We start from the raw sequence: 27,570 nt of genomic DNA on the forward strand, positions 1-27,570 counted from the left end.
AAAACACCATGGCGAATGTTGAGAAGGATGTTGGAGGGCGGGTTGGGCAAGCCGGCAACCGCTGCCCAGCTTTGTTGTTGTTCTTGTCTGATTACTCCCGATCCGCTTCAAGTCCCTCTGCCCCTGGCAGCTCAAAACCGTCGTAGCGACTGTGTTGGGCGCTTGCGTGGAGCGAAACCGCGGCTCTGTCGACAACCAGTGTCTGCCTCGACCGCCATATTCCAGATACGGGTCTCGGCTACGTGATGTGTTGTGTGAATCGACCTCTCGTGAAAATGCGCGCCCGGAGACCAGTCCTGGCACACACATCTTCAAGACTCGAATAAGTCCGCAAACAGCTCGATCGCTTTGTTCGAATAATAATATCGCTCGACATCGAGTCGAGAACGTATCATCGTCGAGGAAAGTCGTCGTACCGGCTCGTTGGGGTATATTCGTCGTAAAGGGTCGTAACATCATCCGTAAGACAGAAAAAGAAACCGAGATTAAAGGGAAATGACGAAAGTCCTTGAAGCGAGTGCGTTGTGTGGCCTTGCGGCGCCAGTGTCGCAAACGGGGTATCTTGGTAAGACAGCCAGGTCTTCATCCGGCTTTTGCAAAAGGAGAAAATGACGAAAACAGGGAATACGAGATTGCAGGGGTTTTGCTTCGGTCTTCTTGCCGAGCGGTGGTGCATTGCTGCGTTCCCTCTTGTGACAAAAAAATAGGAAAAGGAGCCGCCTGTATTCGACCTGCCCTGCCGTAAATGCAATCAATATGCCCGCCCCGAGGTCCCAGCCATGGTGAGGATGGAAAAGAAAAGGGAAAATAGAACGCTGTATGACCGAGCTCGCGGTTGTGGTGATATATCCCCCTAAAAAAAAAAAAGCAAGATCCAAACACCGGGCGCTCGCTTGGTAACCATCGACAAAAGAAATCGTGAAGATATATTATGCGTGAAGGGAGTATGCAGGTGTCGAATGTCGCTCCGTCTCGATGCAAAACGCCGAGGATGCCATCCTTGGATATGCCGTCTCTCCACATTCCGCCTCAAACCACTGGTGGGCTGGGATGTTCGCATGTATGGACAGTATCAGGAGGAGGTGGTAACCGTTGGATAACGGGTCCCACTAACGGGCGGTTGTTGTCATATGGTCGTCGCATACTCCTGGTACCGATCCCAGCCGAACGAGCCGTATCCCACACTGACGCCGCATTGCGGTGCGAACATGCTTGGGAGAGGTAGATGTGGGATTGGGGCCGTCACCATGGGGGAGTCGTAGTAAAGTCCGGCAGAAGAGTATGGCTGGCTGAAAGGCGGCGTCGGCGAGGGCAACTGCACCTCGCTCATCCCTATGGTTGCCCAGAGGGTCGTATTGTTGGAGTCTGTTGATGCCGAAGTCACGCTCGGGCTCGACGGCAAGACCCTCCATGATTCCACAGGAGCAGGAAGGCTTGTGGGAGGCGTGGGCTGGGACCATATGACATTTGCAGGAGAGCTGGGCAGCAGAGGCGGCTGTCGAATGACGTCCACGATCCGTGGCGGAGGCGGTAGCAGCGGCTTCAGGAGTCCCATGATGCTCGTCTTGACATCGTCACCCTTCCCACCCAGTAGCTCGCCCGCACCATCCTCTTCGAGTCCCTCGAGCGCGGAAACATGGGTCCGGAAGACGAACTTGTTGATGGCCTGGATGAAGTCCTCGTGCAGCTTCTTGCATTGCTGGTCCTTCCCAGACCAGTCGTAGGTGTTGGCCTTGGAGTCGACGCAGTAGATGTCCTTGTGGTGCTCGATGAGCGACTCGATCGTGTCCGGAGTGAGTTTGTAAGCGACCTCATTCCTCAGCACCATATCCACGTGGACGATGTAGGCCTCGATGTGAACAAGCTGGTAATTGAATAGAGCTTCTACGAGGGGGTTGGAATCCTTCCTCAGTTCAGCTTCCGGAGCCTTGGACAACATCAACGACGCCAGACACCAGATGGCGTTTGGGGAGGACAGAGTCTCGGTCAGGCATTTCTGGTGCTGCTGCACACTGTTGAGGGGTCGCTTAACCCGGTTGATGCGCTTCAGTGTCTGGGTCAGCCAAGGCTCGACCTTTGATCCCAGCACGACGTTTACAGACGACGCTCTGGGAGCAAAGGCGGCAGCAGAGGCTGGTAACAGTTGCGGAGGCATGTCTTCCCAAAGGCAAGGAAGGAAACAGGGTTAGCAAGAAGAGGTCAAGGTGGGACGACAAGGAAGTGAAAACCGCGGTGTGGAGCGCTTGGGGAAACTAGGATTCGGGACGGAAAGCGAATAGTAATAAGAAATAAGGTGAGGAAGGTGACGGAGCTGGGCGGTCCCAAGACAGGGGAACTAGCTTGAGCCTGCTACCGCAAATGAGAAGAAGAGAACGGAGGACGAGGTACTCGTGAGGAAGAAGAAGGAGGGTAAGAACTCGTAAAGCAGGCGAGAGGGAGGGTGGGGTGTTATAGTAGGGCGGCCACTGCCCCAGCCAGGCATAGGGCCATATGGCAATAACCTGGAAGGTAGGTAAGGTAAGGTGGCCAGCCTATGGTACGGGCAGGCCAACCCCTCTCGGCTGGCAAAATAGCCAGGCTAGGTAGCTATGTTGCCCTCAGTGGAGATGGCCACAAAATGGTGCTATTTTCTGTGCGTCCTTTGGCGCCCCCGGTCGCCTGGTCGGTCGCTTGCGCATGCTGGACGTGCAGACGGATCGGCCGTGAGGGTAACGGGGAGGCGGGAGGGGGGGGGCAATTGCCAAGGTGCGGATGTACTCTCGTTCATTCCAGCAGCTCGTACCTTGGTCAGGAAAGTGGTACATACGCACTCTAGCATCTTATCCACTCGGACGAAGAGACCAGCCTGGTCATGCGCGGCAGGGCGACCTACTGTACGTTCGGCTTGGGCGGTGCTGGAACCTGCATATGCTGAATGACACAACCCCAGGCAAGCAGACGAATCGAGAGGTTCTGCCGGCCGACGACCGCAGCTGAAAGCTGCATGTGTGGCCTGTGCAGCGCCACCCGAGCCCGATTTGAGTACGTACCTCAGAAGTACCTCCGTACCCGCCCTGCCCCCCAGCATGAGGATCCTCGAGGTACTTCCCTAGAACCCCGCCGCAGGCCGGCGGTCAACCACCTAAACTCAATCCAGAGTTCAGGAATTTGCGGACGAACACTACCATGTAGATAAACCTACCTACCCAGCAAAAGGTAACATGCATCGTCTATTCTCTCCGTGATCGTGCATGGCTAGAAGCCACCCTTGTGGCGGAAAGCACGGACTCGAGCCGCCATTCGTCGCGGAAAGAATGGCCGAGAATTATATGTAGGTCTTCCCCAGCCAAGATTTCCATTATTTAGGGTTGCACAGGATGCACAGGATGCACAGGATGCACAGGATACGATCCCGGTATTGCACATAATGAGTGTGTGTATGTCTATCTATATGTGCTTGTGGTGTATATTAATTCCCTCATGGGTTTGTAAACCTGTCTCTCGTGTTGAAGGGCCAGTCCAGTCCGGCCAGACAAGCTTATTGGAAGTTGGACTGTCCTTTCCGGTGCCGAGCGACCTTCTGGCCCTGTGTCCTGCATGGTGCATATAGACGAGTCAAAGTGAGATATGATCCCAAGAGACTCAATCTTGCGTTTATGCAGGCGAAGCAAGATTGCGCGCTACCGGTTGGTTTTCGGCTCCACGCGATGCTTCACTTGTCTATGAATCACCGACGCCAATTCGTCATCACGAAATTGTGTCAAGCCTCCCAGGAAGCTTGGAATGGCGGTACCTTGGGCCACCACTGCAAGCTACTCTCCCTGCACATGAAACGACAGGTGATATATGACGGCAGAGACGGGAAAGTAATCCAGGTCTCCGAGGTAGAAGGACAAAGAGGACATCCGATCTTTTGCCTTCATTGGCGCGAGGCCGATGCTCCTCAAGGGCGCAATTTGAAACGAAACAAGCGCGCTGCTAGGTGGCATCTCGGCATCTCAGTGGCTGGCTGACTGGCAGGAGTCAGGAGTCAGTTGGATCGCTTCTGCTCTCTGAAGGCTGTGCCGAGCAGAGGATTCTCGATTCCAAAGCTCTGGGTCCAACAGATTGTCCGGAAGGGACCTATCGCAGGCCCTTTCCAACCTCTCAAGGGCGGGCTCGTCTCCTAATAGGGTCTAGTTAGTAACGGGGTGGATGATCAGACAGAGGCTGGCTCAAGAGCCGTGGTGTCGAGTTGGAGTGGTCGAAATCCGCTTTCCGAATATGGGTTTCTGCATGTGTCTGGGGAAAGCATGAGCCACGCCCAGCAAATCTGGAAGCGATCAGTTATTAGGGGAGACAGGGAGAGGCAGATGTCGAAAGCGATGAGAGCCTGTAGATGGCTTTGTATCAGCATGACACCCATGCTAGTGGCAGACGGTGAGAGAAGGTGTGTCGGTCGAAAATGTCACTTCTGCAGCCTCATTGGCTAACGAGCTGGGCGCCGTCCGGCCTCCATTTTTGAGAGAAAGACCGAAAACAAAATGCTCATTGGTCCAAAAATAAAAATAAAACCGAAATCCAGCAAATGGTTGGCGGCGCCAAAGCTTCCCCGAGAGCATTGTCCTGGATAGCGAGCGGGAGCGAGTGAAGAGGAGGAACGGGTGTCCATAATGGGCAAGTCGAGACACGGGCACGATGGGTCTCGACTCAAAGGATGGCAGGGTTAACGATATGAAGCATGAAGCTTTCCATGCCGACTCGTTTCCTTTTGGAATATCTCACCAACCATCAGAGGCCCACACAGCCTTGGAACCCATTTCTCCACCCGTCTCTCCTCTCTCGAGCCATCAGAGATGTTTGTAATCTGGCTTGATTCGACAAGACAGCCAATCTCGGCGAGGTGTCCCACAGGAGAGACGTTTCGTAACCCAGCTGACTCTAATCAGCGCGCCGCCCCGAGCCGGGTGAAATGGCTCCAAGATGCACTAACAACTTGGATCATCATGGTCGTCCACAAAGCGTGACTCAGAAGGACTCGTACGTATGGCAGCTTTACGCGGACATTTCTGGCCTGGCGGGACGCACGGAGGCCTGGGCATATCACTGGTTCAATGACAGACAGGTGACAGCCCGACATCGCTGGGCCGTTTAGCCATGAAAAATGCCTGGCTGGTAAGAGTGGAAATCTGGGAATCTGCAAGGCAAGGCATGAGGGGCGAGGGGCGAGGTTGGAGACAAGCACGGGAGTCGTCTAGCTTCTTTTTTTCCTTCCGGTCCCCTCCTACCCTGGTCTGGCAGGTACCTGGAGAGACAAGCATGGCCGATTGCCGGCTATACCCTTAACGGAACCCAGCTCCAGCCCCATCGCCTCACGGGCCTCACCAACTGTGGCTGCTATTTTTGGTCCTGGTTGCCTCCTTTGGCTTCCCGACCAGGGTACGCACGCGGACTCCAGGCTCCCGCTATCCGCCGTTTGCCGCACTGACGCCCGGAGCAGGCGATCTGGTACGTGGACAAAACCTGGATGGAGACACCAATTCCCGGTTGTCGTCGATATAAGAGGTCATGACGGGTGGTCACTTGACAGCGCGGGAAGGGAGATTGCACCTGACGGCACCACACCATGGTCACATGCAAGCCAATTGAAGCGCGAACTCGCCCACGCAGCCCCCGCTGATGCGACGACGGGTTCAACTGGGTATCCGCCGCAGCCGTTGGTATTGTCCCCCCATTCTCGCGCCAAACGGGCAATGCCGTGCGAAACAGCCGCGGCGTCCAGTCAGACGTCGAGGAGAAGAAAGGGCGGCCAGGTTGCGAAGCAAAGGGATCAGCCATACTAACCGGCGTAGTACTAGGCATCCGACCAGACATTGATTGAAGATTCGACTCAACAGAGCCCACTTTCCTCCTGCACGTGTCATTGGGTCGACCTCCCCAAAACCTCTTATCAAGCGGTGATGGGAAGCGTATCACTTCCCCTTTTATCGCCACCGGCCTACGCGTCCAACTCGCGGTTTGGGACGGCCGCGGCCGACTCGAGGTCTGGCACGCCCATTCGCCTCGTGTTCGCATCGCCGTGCGTATCCCGACCTTTAGTATCGGATACTATTGCGCCAATCCTGCAGGCAATTTGGAAATACTCGGTATGGATGATGCAAGCCCGACATTCGGTCAAATGTATTGCATAGTTATTAAGGTAGTTTGGCTCATGGCCCCTGTGAAGCTGAAGGATAGGACGCGAATGAATAATCTGTATACTACAGAGGTGAAGTATTGTATGTTCGTTGTCTGAAGTGGCTGTGTTCGGCAAGCCACGATTTTCGTCTCCACCGATTTTCGCCACGATTTTCGCCACAGTTGACCCGAAGTAACCAACTTGATAACCAAAAAGCAGGTTTGCTGATAGTAACTAACCTATCCGTCATTCGCCTTCAATACTTGTATGCATGCATTGAAGGCATTGACGACGTGCTTCAGTCGAGCTGTTTTAGCATGTTACAAACGAGGGCGGTGGGCTGAGGTTTACTTGGCGACGAGACTCGCAGCAGGGGATGGGAGGCAGCCTTCGGGCGTTGGCGCGGGAGGATTACATTCGCCAACTTGCGACCAGTCGGGGCTATCCACTACGCCTTCACGGAGAAGACGGGTAAGGACTGGGAAGAAGGAACAGCCTATCTTATTTCGTATAGCTCCATAGATCCTCCACCAATCTCGGCTTCACTCAACAAAATGCGGCCTGGTTATGAAGACAAGACGACTGTGGGCTGTGGTCTCTGGGATGACAGCCAACCGACCAACCATGGAACCAATTCAGGTATTCCAAACTTGGAGACCACGCCAACCGACATTGAACAGGAATCCAAATTTAGGCCGCGAGACTGCTGCTTTTGGAAAAGCCGTCAGATGCCGGCTTCGACGAGGAAACTATCGGCCCATGGAGATTCCCTTGTCATGTCTCCCATTTTCAACATATTCAGCCACGGAAGCCTGGCAAGGCACCGTCCAGACTCCACGACATCATCAAAATCACTCGGCCCAGGAATCTCCCTAGTAGTGCAACGAGAGAGGGTGGCATCTTTGCTCTACCTTAAAAAGGTCTGATTGTCCTTGTTCAGGATCGCTATAAATCGTCTCCCTCATAGCAGCGGTAAGGGGGGGGGTTTTGCGTGATGCTGTTTCCCCACGACCAGAATTTGCCGTTATCCGCCCCAAACTCCAACCAGGTTGGCCAGCCCTCCCGGGCTTTCTAAGCTCGGAAGAAAACCAGGCCCCATTTTCAAATGCCCATTCGGGTCGAGCAAGAACAAACTCCTCCCTCGTCGCGTGTCCCATCCACCCACTTTCAACCTCCAGCTCATGCAGTCGGGTTCGGGTTCATCTAAAATAACACATCTTGTCAGCCCATAGTTCTCCTCCATCCTTGAGTATCGCAAACGGGATGATGGATCCTCCAGGAGGAGGAGCGCCGGGTGTGTGCTAACCTTCCGCTTGCCACCAGTCATGGTAACATTAACGAACCGCCGTGTGTATTGGAGACGCTTGTATGCGCGGCCCTTGGGCTTCTTGCTCTTCTCCTGGGGCTCGACTTTCGGGGTCTGGGACTTGACCTTGCCTGTCGTCACACACACACGTCAGCGAGCCGATCCAAAGAAATTCTCACGATCGTCTTCTTCTTCCTCGGAAAATGGTATGTACTGACCAGCGCGGGCAAGACTGCCGTGAACTTTTCCCATGATGGATGATGATTTTTGCTGTCCGGTACGGGATTTGCGATGGCGGAATTCGATGGAAGTTGTGGAGTGGGAAGATTCCAGTTGAATTTCACCTTGGTCGATTGTGCGCTCGGCGGGCTGATTTTGGCTAGGTCAGCCCACTTTTTCTGGTGGGGCAGGAAAGGGATAAATATATCTCCGGTCCGATATTGCCCTCTCATGCCCCTGAGAGTTCAGGAGATAATCTTTCTAGAAGTATGGGCAGAAGAGGTTCAGGCGGAACTAGTATGTAACGGGGTTCTTCGTAAAAAGACGAGATATTTCTAACATCTTGCGACCTCAATTGTCTATCTATCTATGCTTGCGTCACTAGGACGACTCTTGGTCATTCAGGTTGGCCGCCTGCATATTGCAGCAGTGATCCATGGACCCCAGACGCCCTCCCAGCGACTGAAAACTCGCGCAAAAGATCTCCCAGTTCAGCGCTGTTGCCCATGGTATTGAGAGTCCCAGCACACAGTAGGACCCTAGAGCAGAGTGCGAAGACCTGTTGTTGAGAGGCCCAACCAAGAGGTCTATCATCCCTCCGAGCAAGCCCGATCAAGGCTCGTAAGCCAGCCGTAGTCCAGTCCCTCAAGCGCCGGTGCGACTCTCCTTCAGGCCTAGAGGCGAATCCCCCAAAGACACGCAGCCACCTTTTCGACTCCCTGACCTCGTCGATGAAGAGGTTCTGCTCTTCAACAGCGAACAGGGAGTCGTCAAACTCTAGCGCCTCGTCAAGCAAGTCCTCCGCGGATGCCCACGCCGGATCTGTCGTCGAGCACGGATCCGTCTGCTGCCCGACCAGCCTACCGGCCACGGCAGATCGGAATGCCTCGTCGTGACTAAAGTGCCTTCCCAACCAGTCGAGCAGGAGATCAGCTGCCTCGAGGGACGCAACTCTCCTCCCGACGATCGAGGCAGCCGCGGCCGCGGCAACGTCGCGGACCTCTTCGTCGTCGTCATTCAGAGCATCGTACAGCGCCAGAATACAGGGGAGATACTGCGAGCCCGTACGAGGACCGGTGGCCGAGGTGAAGGATCGGATAGCCTCGGTGGCGGCAAAACGCGTGTCGAAGGTCTTTGAGGACGTGGTCAGCGGATGATAAGTCCCGGTTTTGCAGCTAGGGGGTTCACTTACGTTGTCTATGTCGAGGGCATCAGCTACCATGGCGCCCCAGGCCCGTACTTGATGCTCGACTGTCTGGGGCCCGACCGAGCCTCGGACTACCCTTGTTGCTACCAGGGTGCCGCTAACTGCGAGAATTGCCTGAGACAGGGTGGGATTAATATCTCCCATTTGGATTTCCGCCCATAGTTGCTGGAGCCTTTCTTCACTTGGCAGCTGGTCCAGCTCGCCATCGTGCAGGATGCTGTCCATCAGGTCCCTGAGATTCAGCAAGGCTAGTGTCCGAGGCTCAGGGCGATCCGAGTGCTTGGGCACGTCTAAGTAAAGCTCACAGAACTGCGAGCAGACTCCAGGAGCGCCGCGGGCTTGCCATGTCTCCGGTATGGTCGTAAGCATATTACAGGCCGTGTCGGCATCGATTTCGAGCGCCCTTTTCAGACCCAGCTGTAATCTGCCAACGTCGGCATGCCTGGCACTCTCGTGTACAATCTGTATGCCCAATTGCATCCGCAACAACGCCGAAGAGGCCGAGGCAATTGTAGCCTGGCCTTGCTCGGACGCATTGCCGAGTATGGATGCCGCGGGGGTCTCTTCGAGAATCGCTACGAGGTTGAGTCTCGATATGAGGTTTAAGATCTCCAAAAGAGCAGCGCGGACCTCTGGGCTTGCCTGTAGTAATCTGCATTCCTGGAGAAGTTCACCCATGGTTGATATCATTTGCGGCAGGTCCTCTGTATTCTGAATCAGCAATGTAGGCTTGTGGCTCATGACTGGATCTCTCTTACCTTTTGCTGCGTCGGCGCCTGTCTCCATCCTTCGCTCAAGGACGAATTTGATAGTAAGCAGGGTTCCATGGAGGCGATTCGCGTCACTCCGGGACCGAGAGAGGAGTTCCTTGACCGCGCCGACCCAGTCTGCACGAAGTAGGAACGAACAAAGGGTGCGCGCTGCCATTTCCCGGACATGCCATAGATGACTGCCGAGGTATCCCTCGACATAGCCGTAAAGCTCATCTCGGTGCTCTTCTGGAGGACCAGCTCGGCGAATGATGTCCAACGCCGGAAATACTGCTTCTGCTGCCGCGCCGGACTGAGCACTCAACTCCAAAGACTTCTCTCCGGGTTTCAAGAGGCCCAAGAGGACCCCTGGCAGGGTGGGATATTTGATGTAAGAGATACGGACTGTGTGGCCATCCCAGCCCGACTCCAGGCTTGACTTGCTCTCGCCAGTCCCGAACAAGCAGTCGATCAAGCTCCTTAGGAGGAGCAGACCGCAGTTTCGGATGGCCCACCTGATTCAAAATTAGCGACGGCCAGGGCCCTAGGCATAACCGCACGAAGACCTACACCTCGGATCTCAAACTGCTAGCCGCTAGTTGAAGAGTTGTGGGCAGGTAAGTCTCGGCTCGCTTGCTCAAAAGGGAACCCCTGAATATGTCCTTGAGGCAATTCAGAGCATGCACCTGCGGCAAGTTTGAGCCGTCCGTTTCGGAAGTTCGTGCGATCTTCTCCGCTATGCGAACAAGAGTAAGCATCACCTCCTTAAACGATGGTGACTCTGCGTTGGCTGTCAAAATCCCAATCACCAATGCGGGGATGCCGGCCGAGCGCCGGGTTGTTGATGCTTGATTCATTATGCATGCTATTGCTCCCTGCCAGGATGTCAATATTTACCCCTCGGGAATACTGGTGACAATACCCTACCTCGTACCAGGCGCGGAGATGGTCCAGTGACTTGGGCATGTCAGGGAACGCGTCTGTCAACTTCTGCGTCAACTGGCAGCAGGTGCTAAACGTGGAAGTCACTGTGGCGAAGGCGCCACGATGCCTCAGTTTAGACAGCTGATCAAATGTCAAGGAGCCGATTCCGTTGAAGACATCGAGAGGAGGGTACAGCGCTGTGGCAGTGTTACAGTTCCTGAGCCCACTGACGATTATACGCATGAGATTACTGCCGACTGTTAGCAATTAGCTGTGATGTGGTTTGGGCAGACACTGTACCTTGACTCGTGGACTGCCCTGAAACTATAGCTCAGGAGGTCCTTTGTGTCCAGACCCTCTACCTCTTCCAACTCTTCGGGAAGATGCCCTTCCGGGGTGTCGATGCACAGTACAGGCCGGACGATCTTCCACACATGCTCACAACTCTGGAACATGCGGCGCTGAACTTGTTGAAGAGACTGCCGTTCTGAGTCAGAATATTTGTCGCCACTCACCAAAACTTGCCAAATGTAACTGGATCGTGTTAGCCCTGTTGATTCCAAACACCATAGTCAAGAATAGATTTTACCCCAGTGCGGCAAAGTCCACGTGTACAGAGTCTTCGGTGGCAGCGTGGCCGAGATCTTGTTCCGCCCGAGACAGCTTGCCCTCTAGCCGATCCAAAGTATCCAGGATATGAGCCACGCGCATGTCTTGAGTGCTTAGCCAACTGCAAAGGAGCCCCTGGGAACGGGCGGCGCCATTTCCATGGTCGGCGCGTCCAGTTCTCCCTGCCAGGCTCGTGACCCTTGCACAAAACTCTCGTAACGAGGCGAGAAGAGTTGAGCTGTTGGCGCCAAAATCGACATGCGTTGAGATGATACTCTGTGGCAGATTTTGCAGAATCGTGGCCGCTGCTTCTCGGACATCGTCAAAAGGATCCATGATCAAGTCCAGGATAAGCCGATCCCAGGTAGGGTCGGTGCAAAGTGTGGCTATTGGATTCACGTCGAAGGGTTCCTCCGGGGCTAGAGTTCGTTTCTTGGTCTTGAGGAACATAAGGAGCACTCTCAGTGCAGTGATGTGACGTTGGTAAGACGCCGTCGGTATAAGTTCGCCTTTGAGAAAGGCCATGTACCAGCTTAGAAACGATTCATGCCGCTCCAGGACCTCCCTAGTCTCCTTCTCGTCGCCTAGCAGGTCTTCTGGGTTCGTCTTCGCCTTTTTAGGGGTAGTTGCCACGTGGCCATTGACAGAAGCTGGTGTCTTCGTTTTCACTCCCGACTTGGAAAGGCTCCTTTTCGCAACCGCAATCACATTCTGCACCCGGTTGACCAACTCCCCTGAGTAACCGAGCATCTCGCACCGGAACTTAGTGTCATAGTCGGAATGGCACGTCGCGAGGTGCCTCTGGAGCAAGTCGAACGTCTCCTGAGACATCGGGCTGGTGGTAAGGGGGGAGGATATCAGAAGAGAAAGGGCGCTGGAACGAACAATGTGGGACGGGTGAATAAGAAAATGCTCCAAGACCTCCGCTTGGATGACGATCGCACCTGTCCCGGGCGCAGTGGAATTGCTTGAACCTTCACGTGCCCAAGATTAGAATACGAATAAGCCCAGGGGGGTTAAAAGGGGCGTACCTGGCTCGCCGACGAGTCCGCATTTCCGGCCAACTTCTAAGCCAGCCAGCTGGAGGCGAGCCCCGCTGTCAAGCTCTCCGCCCATACCGTCGATTGGTTTCTGACGACAGAGAATCTCCAGCAACTGCAAAGATGAGGAACCGTCTGTCTTAAATAGCGGAGCGAAGACATAGTTTTTGATGGTCTCCAATATGTCTGGGTTGGCAGCCAACCCGTGTTGGACCCATTCTAGCCAGACTCCGATGCCGAAACCTGAGAGGTTCGGGTGGGAAGGCCCCGATGCTAGTTCCTGAAGATACTGGAAGAGCTGCACAAGGAATTTACCAGCAATTGGGCAGACATGGCGCAGGTTCATCCACGAGAAGACATCTCCGACAAAGGACCTCCACAACTCGAGGTCAGGGAGCTCCGAGGGCGAGGGCTTAATCTTCCGATACGCACTGCCGATGTCATCCAGGTTGATGGCATGCTTGCTTAGAAAATGGACCAGCGAGTTTATCGAGGACTTTACCAACGACCTGCTGGATTGTCGTGAGACGACAGCAGCAAGGGAGTCTAAGACGCCTGTCTTGATCGCTGTCCCAACTTCAGGGTCTGGGTTGTGGGTGAAAGTGGTAATTAGCACGTCGAGGACGAGTTTCATGGGACTGTGTTGGTGGCTTTCGTTCAACTCGATATAGAGAGTAAAGAGTCTCATCGAGGTGTCCTCGGCGAAAGCCCACTGGCGCAAGTAGTCGTTGGTGGATTTTGTACAAAGCTGCACAAAGCCACAGAGCTTTACGCAGGCCTTGGTAGAGGACAGCCGGGGATGTACAACATCACGAATCAGTTCGCTGAATATCCCCCTTGCGAGCCTGATATCGCCCGTTAGTTAGACCGTAACCTAGCGGAGCGAAGATGGGTTGAGAAGGGCTGGGAGGCTGGAAGGGCTCGCTCACTGAACTTTTACATCTTCTGGCTGCTCCTGTAACCAGGAAGTGATCGTGCTGGCATTAGTGAAGATGTCGGAATCGATCCCAGGCACTATAGCAGCTCCTTGGCTCACTCCTTGGCTCACTCCCTCCATTTTGGTTGGAAGGATGAAGTCTCAATCAGCTGTCAGCAGTGAACGGGTGATTGACTACTGGATTTGAGCAGACAGTTCTCTCAATACAAGGGGCCGGGTTGGCTGAAATGACAACCAAAGGACATTCTGGCTGTTGTTAAATCATCGAAGGAGGAAGGAGCCTCTCAATGAATACCTCCTTCAGGAGTTCAAGTATTGTGGTTGCTTGAATATGGACTGTACAGTGTAAGAGAAATTTTTGTTCGCGATGCACTGTATGCTACCGTCCTGAATTCCTCCTTCCAAACAGGCAGTGGCACCGTATAACTCGATAAATTCAATACTGTATAGCCAATCCGTTGGACAGGCTGAATCCCGTTTGCAAAACGGGGAAAGCGCACGCCAGCCGAAGCACAGGAGCTTCCCCAACGCCAGTAACGCCTTTCCCAACCCCCACGCCCTTCTCGGAAGCCTCCTGAAACCTTTTTCTGAATATCTTAACCAATATCGCCCTCTGGTGTGAATTAGAGGAGCCACGGAACCCTTCACAGCTAGAGTCTCCTATCTTTGCTTCGAGGCCCGGGCCTTCCAGCTGTCTTTGATGCTCTTTGCAGCCTCCAGCAGCTCCGACTCGCTGACACTGTCCTGGATACTCTGCATCACGCTAGTCACAGTACTAGTGTGGTTGGCTTCGCCCTTGTCATCCCGGAAGCGGTGCAGCCTCCAACGGCCCCGTTCATCCATGCCGCACTCGACGATGCGGTCGACGAGGGGATCGCCGAGGCCCTTCAGCGTCTCCCATTCCTCCTCTGTTAGGTACAGGTTCTTGAAGAACATGTACGGGTTGTCGCGGCTGTCGCCAGCATACGCCCACAGTTCGGCGATCGGGAGTCCGTCGTAATCGACATACGGCTCTGTAATGCCCTCGGCACGGTCGCTCTCGTCTAGCTCGACGGTGGGGAACCGCAGTCGGAGGCGGAAGTCGATGGTATTCTCCAGGGCCGGTTTCCACTTGAGGGTGTTCTGATCAGTCCCGTGACGATACTCGTTATTCCTGCACGTGAAGATCAAGCCATCGTTGCCATGCTTCAGATTGGGCAACACCTCCCGGAACATCATCTCGATGCCGTAGGCCACCTGCATTTCCTTCATCTCCACCTTGAAGGCCTGGTACCGCAGCTCTTCTGGGTACCGGGAAAAGAGGTCCTTGTAAGGGCCCATGATGTGCTCTCTGAAGTAGCCAAGACGTTTGTCGAGCGACTTGGTGAGAAGATCCCTGCGCCCATCCAGCACGAGGCAGTCGAAGACCAGGAAACGCGGCTCCTTGCGCCCGTCGCCCAGATCGTCCATCACTAGCTCCCCATCTATAATAGTGTTTGTGTGGAACTCTACGTCGTTGTCCTTCAGCGGGAAGTGTAGGTTGTGATGCTGTATCCACCAGTACTCGTTCTTGCGGTCGATGAGGTAGTGTGTCTCGCGCCGTTCCTCGTCCACGGTCAGGTACAGGAGGTAGCGGATGCCGTCGGACTTCTCGCAGACATAGTAACTGCGCAAAAGGTCAGCAGATGATCTATCTTCCTTGGAATCAATCTACCTCGTCGCCAGCGGACAAAGATGGGTCTGGCAAACTTACTCTTGTTGCCGTAGCTCGTCAAGGTGCCTCCGGGCAAAGCTGACGGGTTGCGCGCCGGGAAAGCCGAGGTGCGACCTGTTCAAAAGAGCAGCGACCTCTCTGCGCAGCGTTTGCGCGACTGGAGGCGCCGCCTTGATCCCTGGTTCGGAGATCGAGCGAATGGGGCCAGATTGCTCATCCATTGCGATTCGCAGAGCAAAGCCTGGTTTGTTATCTGTAGAACATCAAGTTATCGGGGGGGTGCCGAGTATGTTATCTCGCCATGACGTGCGCAAAGAAGGAGTGAGGACGAAGGTTCTGGGCCTTTCCTTGTTCGAAGAAAGAAGTCAGGAACCGCCGTGGATCGAGCTTGAGCGTTGCTTCCGTTATCAAGGGACGGGAGCTTAAACCAATCCCGGTTAAGTTTAGGTATCTTATCAACCTAGTACCGTGCAAAATCGTCATTCGCGACATAGTATGCACTGTACTTATTTTGTCCCCCTGAGTCGGAGGTCGGACGGAGTTGGACGCAGAATTTCATGAGCATAACCCTAACGGTAATCAAATGCCGGAGGATATGTTTTAGTGGTTTCATCCAGCCGTACAGTTACATTGTCACTGGGTCTCACAGAGCATCATCGCCCTCCTCTCCTGATCGTCTAGACTGATAACGTCCTTCAACGACCTTTCTTCCGGCCCGACCCCGCGACAACCCCGCGACAGACTAGGATTCGTCGATTTTGTCGACTTCGGCTCGAGCCTCCTCCCATGTTTCCTTGTTCTTCTTTGCCCACTCGATCTGGCTTTTCGCATAGGCAAGCTGGAGAGGGAGAATTTGGCGTCAGGGGCAAGTTTGAAACAATCATGGAGGAATAACGACTCACCATGTAGCGCCTAAGGTCATCTTCCTTCTCTCTCTGGAACCTCTTTAGATCCTTCAGGACGCTTGCGCTTGCGTCTTTGACATCCTGCGCAGACGCAACCTGTGCTAGCTCGAGCTGTCCAATGGATTCCCGAGTCTTCCCAATCGTATCTCGCCTCGTCCTCTCGGGGTCGACGTCGACCACGCCTTGGACAGCATGCCGAATGGGCCCAAAGATCTTGTTAGTTATAGAATTGCCACTAGGTGCCTTCTTGTGGCTAGGGCTGGCGCTTGATCGCTCGGGTGACCCGATATTGGCAGAAGGTGCCGAGGAGAAGTCACCATGCGTGGGAGGAAAATCGGAGTCGATAGATGCTGTATCTTCCTGGCTGCCATCCTTCCGATGCTGGTTTTGCGGTTCCTTCGTGCTTGCGGATCTCCTCGGTGGCGGTAATTGTTGGCTGCTGGTCAGATACTGATCGATCCGTCTCGCCTCCGCCTCGCTCCGCTCCAGCTGATCCAAGAGTGCCCTCTTCTTGTTTAGCTCGTCCGACGTCATATCTTGCTGGACACGCTTCAATACTCTATATCGAAGTACGCTGCGTACAACCCCCGCGAACTGGGCATTTTCCCGCATCGGTTCCGCGAAGCTAGCGCCCAATGACGCTGACAGCTCCTCTGTCGCAATGTACGAGGAGTCCGCGGCTTGGCCGATGCGCTCGATCGCTGGCGCGAGAGATGGCGCCTGTTCGGACAACGCAAAGGCATTATACTTGGCCCCCAGCTCTGAGAGGTCAGAAGCCAAGGACGATAGGTGACTCAGCGTTCTTCTGTTGACCTTCTCCATCGGACCTGTGAGAAGGGTTTCAAGCTCCTTTATCGAAGCTTCAAACGACAAAAAGTATGGATCTAGCTCCTGCTCGCTCAGAGAGCTCGATTCGGGAGGAAACCGGCCAATGCCTGGTGCGCTACCCCTGACTGAGGAATCCACGCTAGTATTGGGCCCTGCGCCAACTCCCATCTTGAGCCTGGCGGAGTTGGAGGGAACTGGTAGATAGTTATGGGCTGGAGTTGGATTAGCCGTATCCAGGGGAGGCGCCTTCAGGATAGACTTTGGTATTGATGCGATAGGATGGGAATGCAAGACTTCGTTCTGTGGGAATATCAGCACACGGCCTGCTGTTCAGCCTCGGGGAGCCAGAACGCACCCAGCTTGAGTTGGGGTCCAGGAACCTCCACCACACGCCGTCTGTCCTGACCTGCTCCATTCTTCGACAGCGGTTCAAGAAGACTGCCAGCATTCGCTTTCGGAGGTCTATGATCTGCTGGTCCTGCTTCGCGTTGGTCGGGTTGGCCGCGTAGTCTGCCATGGTATGCTTCTCAGGTATCGGGGGAACGATGAGTGTGGGATGGAGTCTTGTGAGGGCGTCCCGAAGCGTTGCAAATTCAGAATACCGTCGGCGAACCACGAGTTCCTATTCGCATAGTGGCAGTCAGCGCGAAGCTCAAGCTCTGGAGTTTGAGGGACCTTACGCCGGTCTTGATCGTATAGACAATATACCTGCCACCACTCTCCGAGCTCTTTCCGGCTTCTGTGATCAAGATAGGAAGCTCCGGGTTCTCGTACAGCATCTGTTCGATTCGGCTGTCATACCCCCCAGCCTTCCTACGGGGTACAAGCTCGCCACGGGCCTCAGCCTCGGCTTCGGCTACGGCCTCCTCGTCGCTGTCGGCAGTAGTCGATTCTCCAGCAAAACTCGGTCGTGGGGGAGCCTCATCGCTCGTGGTGGATGGAGTCTGAGGGGCGTCATAGCGCGGGTCTAGCGTTTCCCAGTCAGAATCAGCATCATCTGAAGAATCATCCAGCACTATTGGGACCATCATGATAAATTTGCTGTGGATTGTGAACAGTATTGCGGAGCAACTCACACTCACGCGTGGTTGGAGAGGTAGGGTTGGCCGAGGAAGAGGTAAATGAGTCCCGCCGATCAAAGCCGTCGCCGTAAGGGTTGTTATCCTCGTCATTCCACATCTTGAAGCAACTGGAGCTGGATAGGAGTACACGGAAGGTTCCAGACAGATGCGCAGACTTGAAGGGAGTGTGAGCCGCGTCCCAAACTAAGAGCCGTTCCCTTGAGTGACGAGCAGTAATCCGGAGCAGGCGGTTGGTGGGGTGGGGTCCGGACACAGCTGTTTGGGCCGGCGCACAAGATATAAGGGATGCTGAGAGGTCTGCAATTTATCTCATTGCACCTATGGCCGTCCGGCGTGTGGTCACAAAGGAAATGGTGCTGAATGGTTTCGTTCAATAGAGGGCTCCTTAGAAGGGAGGCTGGCAAGGTGCGATGGGAAGCTCAACTGCGGGTTGCTAGGCAAGTTACGTACTATGCTTACCTACGCATGACGACTGCCTGTGGGGCACAGGCCACATTCCCAGGCATTACATAATCCCATTCCCCTGCTCCTGATCAATGACATGATCATTGAGGGGAGCCTCAGACAATGTGGGAGGAAAACAAAAGACGAAATGCAACTTGTGGCCATCTGACCTGGCGATTTCATAAGTGTAGGTTACCAGATATTATCTCCATCCTAACACCAATTCCGTATCACCTCTCCTTCTTAGGCTCTGTTCCATGGAGGTCCCCGAGGCGCAGCAGCACTGAACGTACGTCCTCGAACGCCCTGAAAATGTCCCAGGTCGTCCTGATTCCTTGGACGAGCAACACTGCCACGTTTGTCAGCACCATGATCGTCGTTGCTATATCCGTGTGTATGGCAAGTTATGCTCACAAGATGGGACTACGACCCATGGGAAGTTGAAGCTAGCGTAGTAGACCCAGTAGTAGAGAAACTCGGGTCTGCTGTGTGAATTACCATGATAGTGATATTCGAAATAGCAGGTCCCGTAGTACAAGGCGACTCCGTACAAGTGACCGACGCACATGACGATCTGGAGCGGGTATCTCAGGTCGTTTCCGCGAACGAGACACACCGCGATAGCTATGCAGAGAGGGCCCCAAATAAACTACCCCAAGAAGACATGGTCAGCGCCCGCTGATACTGTCGTGGAAACGAAAACTCCAGGCGCTAGCTCACCACAGTGATTCCCTCGATGCAGAGCATGAAGGGATCCGAGGTGATGTACCTCGAGTCGGAGAGTGCATATTCCTTCCAGAGCTGGGCAAAGAGGCTTTGGGACCCGGGCAACTCTGCATGATTCAAGACGAAATACCCTTCAAAAAAGCAGTGGAGGAATCCGCCTGGAGAACCGAGTCAGCAACCTCGTCCTTCCTGGACGGCTTGGCGGCTAAGGCTTCGGACAACTGACATAGAACGAACCAGCAGAGTGTCAATTGCTCGAAGACCTGTATCCTTGGGCGTATCCTTCTTGCCAGGACCAGGCTAGCGCCCAATATGATCGCGATGATGCTGCCAAACCACCCGAGCAGAACAGCGAGAGGGCTCACGTTTGGCGAATACTTCGCTATCTCCACATCCTGTGGGTAGTATGGGTGATTCGCACTATAAGCCTCCATCCTGATAAATCAATGATGCTCAGACTATATTCATACCCGGAACTCCACCCTCGATCCCGGCTGCGACTCCGAGTTGCCGCACTGGTGGGAGTCGGCGTCGGCTGTTTTCTGTTTTGTCAACCAATTTCCGGCTTTGGCTGGGCAACGCCCAGGCCGTCTGCCAGCTGGCACAGCTGGCCGCCCAGCCGCCCAGCGGGCTAGTGGCGTGAGCCGGCCGATGCGGCACCGAGACCGTTCACATCCGGACGATATATCTCATGGAAATGACGTCCCTAACCCGGCCCTTTCTTGTACTTTATCCCACGTACTGCTCATGCCGTTCTATCTTGGTCCGTTTTCCTGTGAAGGAAAAGAGATATAACCAATCGTCACACATACTGTCTCCCATTGCCTACCCGGCTTATAACCAGCTCATATATAACGATAGTCACATATTTCTATAAGTCGCAATGACGGCCATTCTGGAAGTCACGGCCGCATACTTCCTCAAGAACCAAAAGGGTCGGGACGCCAAGAGCTTCTACATGACGCCAGCCTTCGCCGATTTCAAGGAGCCGACCATAGAAATCATGTCTCTGGACTGCGGGGCGAGTCCCGCGACCCTGGCCGTCGACTACACCGCCGACGGCAGCGGCAAGTTCCCGATCCTGGAGTGGAAGGAGCCCGAGGGCATCGCGGCGTCCGTCAAGGAGTGGCTGCTGGTCGCGGAGGATCCCGACGCGCCCCTGCCGACCCCGATCTGCCACGGGTGAGTCTTGCGCCGTTTCCCCCTCCGTCTCCAACGCCGACTAGATGGCATCCATCCCCGTAGTTCATAACTTTGGTTAGAGGCTGATTACGAGGAAACGGGAAAGGCTATACGCCGGAATCGCGCCGGAGAAGACCCAGATTGGACCCGAGGACCTGGAAATCCAGGACCAGAGCCAGTCCCTGCTGAAAGGGGGTTTTCATTATGGCAAAAACATGCGCGGCAGGGTCTACATCCCGCCCCGCCCGCTCATGAACCATGGCGTCCACAGATGTGAGCCCTCTAACATGCTATCCACCTGCTATCCTAGGCGGGATGATAGGTAGGGCGTGTCCTGACGATATTCTTCAGATTTCTTCCAAGTGGTCGCCTTGAGCGAGCCCCTGGATAAAAAGTTTCTGAAATCCAGCGTGACGAGGGAGCAGATTGCGGATGCGATCAAGGGCAAGGTTCTCGGTTGGGGAATGTGGGTTGGGAGCTGTGAAAGAAAGTGGAAATAGGCCGAGCTCTTGCGTAATCATGCCTCAAGTGTGTTTTTGGGGAGTTTCGTCCACAATACCCTTCCATTCGGTCCTTTATGGCTTATTTTATCTTTCCTCCCCCAAAATGTTTCTCATTAAAAAAAAACCATGTCGAACAATATTGTTCCCTCATGAAACATTGAGGTAGTTGGAGGTAAAACTCCAGTCGAAGTCGTCCATGAATGCATTCCAGTCAAGTTGCTGAAGGTTATCGTTCAACCCCTCCTCAGCAGTACCCAGGCTTGCTTGTGGCCCTTCTGCAAAGGTCGTTGCGTCAGCTTCTCGTACTGCGGTAGGGGGGAAAATATATGAAGGGGATATGAGACACCATGACAGATTTATTACTTACCAGGCAGGCCTGGTCCTTGCTCCGGGAGATTGGATGCACTACTGCGCACCTGCTCGAGTTCCTTTTTCCACTTCCGAAGGCAATCGAATGCAATACTCGCCCCCAGGCGGTGCGCAAAGCACGAGGGACCGGATTTCCAATCATCGGATTTTGGGATGCGGTGTCGGACGCTCCAATACTTCTCCATCATGTTTGATGCTCTCACTGGCAGGTCCCCCTCTTGAACGGAGCAGGCCCTCATGGCAGCCAGTGCATCGCCAATCAATGCCTCCCCCGAGTCGCCCTCGAAGGCAAGGGCATAAGAAGACAGTTGAAAGGTCAGAAAAACGCAGGACGCGGCAAGCAATGCCCTAAAGACGAAGTGTGGCGCGTGTGTGAGAAAAGCCGTGTCTCGCTGCAGCTTGAGTGCCAATCTGACGAGACTTTGTGCCGTGTTGTAGCATCTCAAGACGTTGCGCTTCAAGATCTCCTCGCTGAAGCCTGGCAAGGGCATCAAGTAGTATATTTGCAGATCCAGGAGCGTCAGCAGCAGGGTAAAGTTGTCCTGATCTAGGTCACCTTGTTAGACAGGGCCCCTATTTTGTGAAGGATAGCCAAAGAGATTACTCCCTTACCTGCATTATCGGGGTACGAGAACTTCTGAAGCTTAGCAAACTCTTCTTCCATCTGAGCAACCAGATGATGGGAAACTCCGGGTGCCTCTTCCAGACAAGCAGCTACAGTTTTGCTTAGCCTGTTGGAGAAGCGTGCCGTCTCCAGTTGGATGATAAAGCTGCGTGGGACAGTCCAAGATATCGTGCCGTCTAGCACCCTGTCTATCGACTTGCCAAACAAAGACGCCGTTGAGGGGTAACCTATATATGACGAAATGCTAGTCCAAGGGTTAGTGGCTGTCCATATCGTGGGGTTTTCGAGCACCATGAAATACACCCACCGTTGACAAAGGATATTACAGGCCGCCCAGGTGTATGTGGCCTCCTCGTCGGTCGTCTCGAGCCGGTATAGGGGGCCACAGAACTCGGGACGACAACCCTTTCCGGTTTGTAACCCAATTGTAAGGCACGAGTTAAGAGCAATACCCGCATATATATTCGATGGGTCTGATATGAACCGAATGGTCGGTAGAGGCCATGTAACCAAGAGGAGGAGTGCACTGATAGTTGGTGGTCGGAGGGGAGGTTGAGCTGCTGCAGCCCAGACCTCTGATGATATCGAGTCGACGAGAAACTGGAAGATGCCCTCGTCTCTTGCGTACCTACGGCACGCAGTGACAATTATGGCCCAGAAAAGCAGGGGTCCAGATTTGTAGCAGGCATTGGGATCTCGAGTCCGAACTACTGGAAGATGCGGATGGAAATGATCGAAGTATCTGCCCGGCTGTAAGTGAGAGACATGTTTGAATGGGTCTATTTCCCCTTACTTGGTGAAATAGTAGTCGATGTCTTCACTGGGAAGCACCCTTGACCCTAGGGCTCTTGGTTCAGCCGGCAGTCCGCTTGGCGGTGATGGAGTCGTATATGTTGTTAGAGAAGGCGTCTGAACCTGGAGGAAGCCCCCAAGCCCTGGAGCCGTAAAGGAGGCTGTAACATTGGAGACAGTGGAGCTCGGGATAAGATGGTTTGTGAATGGTTGGGAGTCAGCAAGGGGCAGGCTTGGTAGTTCTTGCCGAACGGGAGGTGTTGCCATGGCAGCCGAGAGTGCCCTTGGGCCCACAGCTTCTTTGATGTTTCGAACTTCGGCTGCGAGTTCCTCCAGTTTGCTTGGAGATATATTGTCAGCATCTTCCAATCAGAGCCAGGAGATTACAGGGGGGCTCTTAGATGGTCTGTCTCATTATCACATGGAAACATTCTAGGGACGGCTATTATGGGGGAACTCGCCCTTTTAGGGACTTTGAGGGTGTACAGGGCAGGAGGAGACATAACCAGGGAACGGCATAAGGCACTGAAGGTGGGGAGGGATTACCAACCTTCTTCCACTTGCTCTCTTGTGGTTTCTGTCGAAGACACAAGGCAGGCCTGACTTGGAGCACCGCGAACAGGTCTGGTTTGGATTTAGACTTGCGTTGCATTTTACCTGTAAAGTGCTTATCAGTAACTGGACGGCATATGACCCTTCGGAGGGTCCGGGGTAGTCGTCGTGTTGCCGTGGCCGGGGAGACCGAGACCGGTGCTCACCTTGGCGTCCCGGCACCGAACGCAAGCCGTGTTCCGTCTAATCCGTGCCGGTGCCGGTGCCGGGGACTCGTTTTCGATGGCTGGTGCCGACTCACTCGCGCGAGCCATAATAACCCGCTACCACTCGGAAGACGAGAGAGACAATGAGTATTCGGAGGCAGTACACTGCCAACCACTGAGGCTATAACTGTCAGAATCTCAAGTCTTTTGTTGATTCGCTTTTGGAGGCAACGGAGTCAAGACGTTCGGCTCCGTTAAAGCCGGGGAAAGCTCGTTAGTACAGTACTACGGCTATAGCGATACCTAGGCTTCTGCTTCTGTTCCCATATCACGTGCGTTGCAAGACAGGGCGGATTTATGGTGCTGGACTACAGGCGACTACGCCACTGTAGCACTCCATTTCAGTGATCGTAATCGCTATCTCAGTGTCTTCATATTGCCAACCAAGTTCAACTCACCTATCACTAATGTCCTTGGAAACAAACCGCCCTGGCTTCTTCTGCACACCTCCATCATCCGTGAAGAATATAGGGACTTTCCCTGGGCCATGTCCGACCCACTTGCACAATGGCCACAATAGGTTCATCGGCGGCCAGAACCGAGTTCTTTAAACAGGTTTGTTTTTGGCCCGCCGTGAAGCATCAAAGTGAATTGCTACTGAAGAGTGAAACAGCTGAAGCCAATCTGCGTCCCGCTGAGCCAGCTGGCAATCCGCTCAGCAGACAAGACTGCAGACGCGAAGGAGATCCTGAGCCTGATTGAGAGTCTAACCAATGCCTGGGAGGATCAAGCGAGCCGGGACCGAACTGTTCTCGACGATAGGTTGGCTGACTATGTCTTCTTTCCACTGTCCCACGTTCTTCGAAGCCAGGATCAGTATCCCATACGCTTGATTGAGGGCACAATCAAGCTTCTGAGCGTTCTCATCCGAAATGGCTGGAGGGGAAGGATATCGAAGGAGCTCTCCCAGCAGCTTCTAATCTTCCTGACCTTCGTCATCGGAGGCGTTCCAGGCCAGGAGAAGAAGCGACATGTGCCCGAGGAGACACTTTCGGAAGGCTACCGCGCTCTAGGGGCTCTAGTCACCGCTTCTGGATCAACAGCCTCGGCCTCTGCATTGTTGGAAGACCAGATCATCCCCACCCTAGGCCATAGTATATCCGTCGTCCTAGATGGGGTTATCAATGGAACGGCCCCTGACATACAGCTTGCCGCACTCGACTGCCTCGAGGCATTCTATAGCAGCATAAAAGACCACAGCGTGCTCGCCACCTTTCTCCCGGGGACAGTCTCTTCACTTAGCCGGGCCCTGTCTCCTCCCCTCTCACTGAAGGCGCAAAAGAGAGTTCTCGTGAGGGGACTAGCAGTGCTAGGCGCCATTCTCTCCGGCGTTCTGGGAGATATCAGGACACGGAATATCCTCAAGGATACCTCGCCCGCAAAGCCAGAAGAGAACGGCGCCGGAAAAGTTCTAACACCAGCCTGGCTGAATGCAACAGCGTCGCAAATCAAGATCGCATTGTCCTCGGTGCTCAAGCTTAGAAGTCATGAATCTGAAGAGGTACAGTTGGCAGTCAGCAGGCTCTGCATTTGCCTTCTAGACGAATGCCACTCTTCATTAGCAGAATGCAAGTCGATCCTTGTCGAAAGCGCCATGATGACTGAGACCGGGGACGCCGAGAAGTCGATATACCATACCAGTCTGGAGGACTTGACCAGTATCTATCCCGAACTCGGAGACACAATTCGGGGGACTCTGTATAACTGGGTCATCGGATTGCCCCGTGTCATGCAGTCCAGCCATGGGCGAGTCAAGCAGCAGGCCATCCGCAACGTTATTAAGGGGAACAAGCTCGCCGCCTCGCTGAAACTCGATTCAACCACTCTCGACGACTCTTTGGCAGACTCCCTCAAGGACAGCATGGTGGCCCTCTTGTTGGGCTCAAAGCCACAAAAGATGGTGGCTGATGTCGAGCTGGACGAGGATACGTGGAAAAATGCAGCGCTGTCCAAGGCAGATTCGGCCCTCCAAGAGTACCGACCAGTCCTCCTTGCCGAGGACAGTCAACAAAGCACAAGAAATGAGATTCGTTCTTTGACAGACAACATCGGCTCATCGTCACAAAAAACTAAGCTTGCGGCTGAGTTGCTAACACATTTGCGAGACTCGAGAGGAGAAGACCAGATCGCCTCCTTTTGGCTCTCGTTCGAATTCGTCAAAGCATCTTCTCATTCACAATCCTCGGATCTGGACACCTTCCTTGACTTGACCTTTGCCAACGACCGGGAACCTCAGGATGCTGTATTTCAAGAGCTCTACGATTTCTCCGTGTCTGTCGTGACGTCGCATTCGGACACAGAAGACACGGACTGGAGGCTGGAGGCAATTGCCTTGGAGGTGACGGCATTCGCAGCGTCTAGAATGCAAGATGGTTTCCGCCCAGAGCTTATCGATGTCCTCTATCCCATTACAACGTTCATGGGCTCGCAACACCCGCGTCTCCGCACGCATGCGATGACAACGCTCAACAAGATTGCCGCGTCATGCGGGTATGGGAACGTTTCGGAGCTGATTATCGACAATGCCGACTACATGGTCAATTCGATCTCTTTGCGGTTGAACACGTTTGACATCTCGCCGGCGTCAACAAGGGTCTTGAGCATGATGATCCGCCTGACGGGACCGAGATTGATACCGTTTCTCGACGATGCCGTAGCTGCAATATTCGCGGCGCTTGACAACTATCACGGCTACCCGCTCTTTGTCGAGAGCCTCTTCTCTGTGCTCTCTGAAATTGTGAGGCAGGGGGTGAAATCTGATACGCTACTGATTGAAGAGGATCGTTCCAAGAGAATAGATCACAAGAAGAATCCACCTAGCTCAGAAGGCATCGAAGGCATCCTCGACCTCCTGGAACAGCGTGCCCATCGAAGAGAACGGGAGGCTCCAGATCTCGAAGAAACAGGCGGGCAACTAACGGGTCACCCCAAGGAACCATGGGGCCCTCCGAAATCCAAGACGAAATCCTTCATTGAGACACTAGAAGAGGCAGATGAAACCGAAGAAGTAGCCGAAGACGCGCCGGTGTCCGGCGGCGAGAAGCCCAAGCCCCCAGCAACGCCAACCTACGCTCTCCTCACCCGAGTCACCAGCCTGACCCAGCATTACCTCACGTCTCCCACCCCGACCCTCCGCAAATCCCTCCTCGACCTCGTCACCACCGTCTCCCCGGCCCTCGCGCCGGACGAGGATTCCTTCCTCCCCACAATCAACGCCCTCTGGCCCGTCGTGGTAGCCCGCCTGCACGACCCGGAGCCCTTCGTCGTCGTCGCGGCATGCAGGGCCCTCGGCGCGCTGTGCGCCTCGGCGGGAGACTTCCTCGTATCGAGGGTCAAGACGGAGTGGGGCAGCTGGCTGGCGAGGTGGTGCGGCAGGGTCCGCGACGAGGCGGGCAGCAAAGGGCCGGCGGCCAACCAGAAGGGGAAGAAGAGGGCAACCGCGGGAACCTTTCCCAGCGGCCGCGCTTCGGGGGGCCTCGGTGGTGGCGCGGCTGCTGTCAGGGGCGAGATCGTCCTCCCTTCGCGCCCGGTTGACCCCTCGTTAACCGGAGGAGCGGGGGACATTAAGCTCGTGCAGACATCCTCCTCCTCCTCCGCCTCCTCCCAGTCGGCCTCAGCAGTGATGGCGACGGGCCTGGGCAGGTTCGCCCAGGCGGCGCAGGTGTGGGCGGCGGTGGCGGGCCTCCTCACGGCGATCGTGTCGCACGTGCGCATCGACGACGACGTCTTCGACCAGGTGCTGGACCTGCTGGGGGGCGGCCCCGGAGATGCCCTGCAGAGGGACGCGGAGGCCCGGCGGGCCCTGGAGGACGTCAACGCGGACGCGGTATGGCTGGCGCTGTATGAGCGCGGGCACGTCGCGCGGGGGCCGGCGCCGGTGCTGGAAGGGGTGGAGTTTGCGCGGATGGTCGAGGTGGTGTGATGGTGATGTGTGTATATCCCAATGAGTGGGAGTGGTTCGTTAGGCTGGCTGGCTATGAAGTGCCTGTGATACGGTGTTTGTACCTCCCGCTCGCTATCTCTGAGGCAACTCAGGGCGTGACGCATGCGTCTCTGCCGGATATCTGCAGTGTCTCTGGGACACTGGAGTGGCAGGGCTTATCGATATGGGAAGGTATATAATAATCTGGAGATTCCCATCTACCTAACCAGTATCTGGGACGATTGTTTCCTCAACAAGACAAGCCTTCGCCAAGCCCGTCGTTGGCTGTGTTGCTGTGATCACATGCAGTCATGCACAGGTCTTGCAGACTTCGTGTCAGAGACACAAGGGCATTACTCTAGCATCATCAGGTTATTCTATCCAGAGAATCAATTGGGCAAACAGGCCTGGTGAGCAAACAGGGATAGCCTCGATGTGGACGTAAACTACCTAAAGTCGGGACTTTCAATATGTCTAAAGCCAGCAATCACGAACAGCCGTATCTTAGAGCTATTGGTAGACGGTGGAAGAGTAACGAGCATCCAATACTGCGG

The 27,570-nt window shown here is 54.6% G+C and overlaps 9 protein-coding genes across 9 annotated transcripts; 2 read left to right on the forward strand and 7 right to left on the reverse strand.

Moving 5' to 3' along the window:
- Positions 1 to 792: 792 nt before the first annotated feature.
- On the reverse strand, positions 793 to 2,371 carry QBC33DRAFT_132782 (uncharacterized protein). Its single transcript, XM_060422059.1, has one exon. It carries the CDS (start codon positions 2,153 to 2,155, stop codon positions 1,127 to 1,129), a length of 1,029 nt encoding a protein of 342 aa, XP_060281936.1. The 5' UTR covers positions 2,156 to 2,371; the 3' UTR covers positions 793 to 1,126.
- A 2,836-nt stretch (positions 2,372 to 5,207) lies between these two features.
- QBC33DRAFT_132901 (uncharacterized protein) lies at positions 5,208 to 6,361 on the reverse strand. The gene has a single exon (XM_060422063.1). The coding sequence runs from the start codon at positions 6,031 to 6,033 to the stop codon at positions 5,356 to 5,358; it is 678 nt and encodes a 225-aa protein (XP_060281937.1). The 5' UTR covers positions 6,034 to 6,361; the 3' UTR covers positions 5,208 to 5,355.
- Positions 6,362 to 7,315: 954 nt separating this feature from the next.
- Positions 7,316 to 7,694, reverse strand: QBC33DRAFT_560644 (ribosomal protein S30; the record flags this gene model as incomplete). The annotated part of the gene is made up of 3 exons (XM_060430077.1): positions 7,316 to 7,339; positions 7,443 to 7,573; positions 7,661 to 7,694. 3 exons carry the CDS (start codon positions 7,692 to 7,694, stop codon positions 7,316 to 7,318), a joined length of 189 nt encoding a protein of 62 aa, XP_060281938.1.
- Positions 7,695 to 7,976: 282 nt separating this feature from the next.
- QBC33DRAFT_132898 (putative death-receptor fusion protein-domain-containing protein) lies at positions 7,977 to 13,517 on the reverse strand. Its single transcript, XM_060422062.1, has 9 exons — positions 13,120 to 13,517; positions 12,182 to 13,035; positions 11,131 to 12,124; positions 10,842 to 11,075; positions 10,545 to 10,791; positions 10,188 to 10,492; positions 9,627 to 10,132; positions 8,854 to 9,572; positions 7,977 to 8,793 (listed from the first exon to the last, which is right to left on the reverse strand). The coding sequence occupies exons 1-9, from the start codon at positions 13,245 to 13,247 to the stop codon at positions 8,059 to 8,061; spliced, it is 4,722 nt and encodes a 1,573-aa protein (XP_060281939.1). The 5' UTR covers positions 13,248 to 13,517; the 3' UTR covers positions 7,977 to 8,058.
- A 270-nt stretch (positions 13,518 to 13,787) lies between these two features.
- Positions 13,788 to 17,732, reverse strand: QBC33DRAFT_579446 (mRNA capping enzyme alpha subunit-like protein; the record flags this gene model as incomplete). The annotated part of the gene is made up of 7 exons (XM_060431138.1): positions 13,788 to 14,772; positions 14,860 to 15,032; positions 15,587 to 15,658; positions 15,723 to 16,853; positions 16,909 to 17,175; positions 17,234 to 17,520; positions 17,636 to 17,732. 7 exons carry the CDS (start codon positions 17,730 to 17,732, stop codon positions 13,788 to 13,790), a joined length of 3,012 nt encoding a protein of 1,003 aa, XP_060281940.1.
- Positions 17,733 to 18,036: 304 nt separating this feature from the next.
- On the reverse strand, positions 18,037 to 19,348 carry QBC33DRAFT_543766 (Emopamil binding protein-domain-containing protein). The gene is made up of 4 exons (XM_060428394.1): positions 19,032 to 19,348; positions 18,800 to 18,963; positions 18,494 to 18,728; positions 18,037 to 18,428 (listed from the first exon to the last, which is right to left on the reverse strand). Exons 1-4 carry the CDS (start codon positions 19,237 to 19,239, stop codon positions 18,310 to 18,312), a joined length of 726 nt encoding a protein of 241 aa, XP_060281941.1. The 5' UTR covers positions 19,240 to 19,348; the 3' UTR covers positions 18,037 to 18,309.
- On the forward strand, positions 19,262 to 20,657 carry QBC33DRAFT_133414 (phosphatidylethanolamine-binding protein). The gene is made up of 3 exons (XM_060422064.1): positions 19,262 to 19,987; positions 20,094 to 20,260; positions 20,339 to 20,657. The coding sequence occupies exons 1-3, from the start codon at positions 19,689 to 19,691 to the stop codon at positions 20,485 to 20,487; spliced, it is 615 nt and encodes a 204-aa protein (XP_060281942.1). The 5' UTR covers positions 19,262 to 19,688; the 3' UTR covers positions 20,488 to 20,657.
- Positions 20,638 to 23,254, reverse strand: QBC33DRAFT_495072 (uncharacterized protein; the record flags this gene model as incomplete). Its single annotated transcript, XM_060425537.1, has 7 exons — positions 23,035 to 23,254; positions 22,827 to 22,933; positions 22,278 to 22,616; positions 21,792 to 22,226; positions 21,472 to 21,728; positions 20,858 to 21,406; positions 20,638 to 20,789 (listed from the first exon to the last, which is right to left on the reverse strand). The coding sequence occupies exons 1-7, from the start codon at positions 23,140 to 23,142 to the stop codon at positions 20,638 to 20,640; spliced, it is 1,947 nt and encodes a 648-aa protein (XP_060281943.1). The 5' UTR covers positions 23,143 to 23,254.
- A 174-nt stretch (positions 23,255 to 23,428) lies between these two features.
- QBC33DRAFT_133528 (armadillo-type protein) lies at positions 23,429 to 27,251 on the forward strand. The gene is made up of 2 exons (XM_060422066.1): positions 23,429 to 23,649; positions 23,708 to 27,251. The coding sequence occupies exons 1-2, from the start codon at positions 23,602 to 23,604 to the stop codon at positions 27,014 to 27,016; spliced, it is 3,357 nt and encodes a 1,118-aa protein (XP_060281944.1). The 5' UTR covers positions 23,429 to 23,601; the 3' UTR covers positions 27,017 to 27,251.
- The last annotated feature ends 319 nt before the right edge of the window (positions 27,252 to 27,570 follow it).

This window comes from Phialemonium atrogriseum (assembly GCF_030411735.1).
Source record: "Phialemonium atrogriseum strain 8032-3 unplaced genomic scaffold QBC33scaffold_18, whole genome shotgun sequence".
Classification (NCBI taxonomy): Eukaryota; Fungi; Ascomycota; class Sordariomycetes; order Cephalothecales; family Cephalothecaceae; genus Phialemonium; species Phialemonium atrogriseum.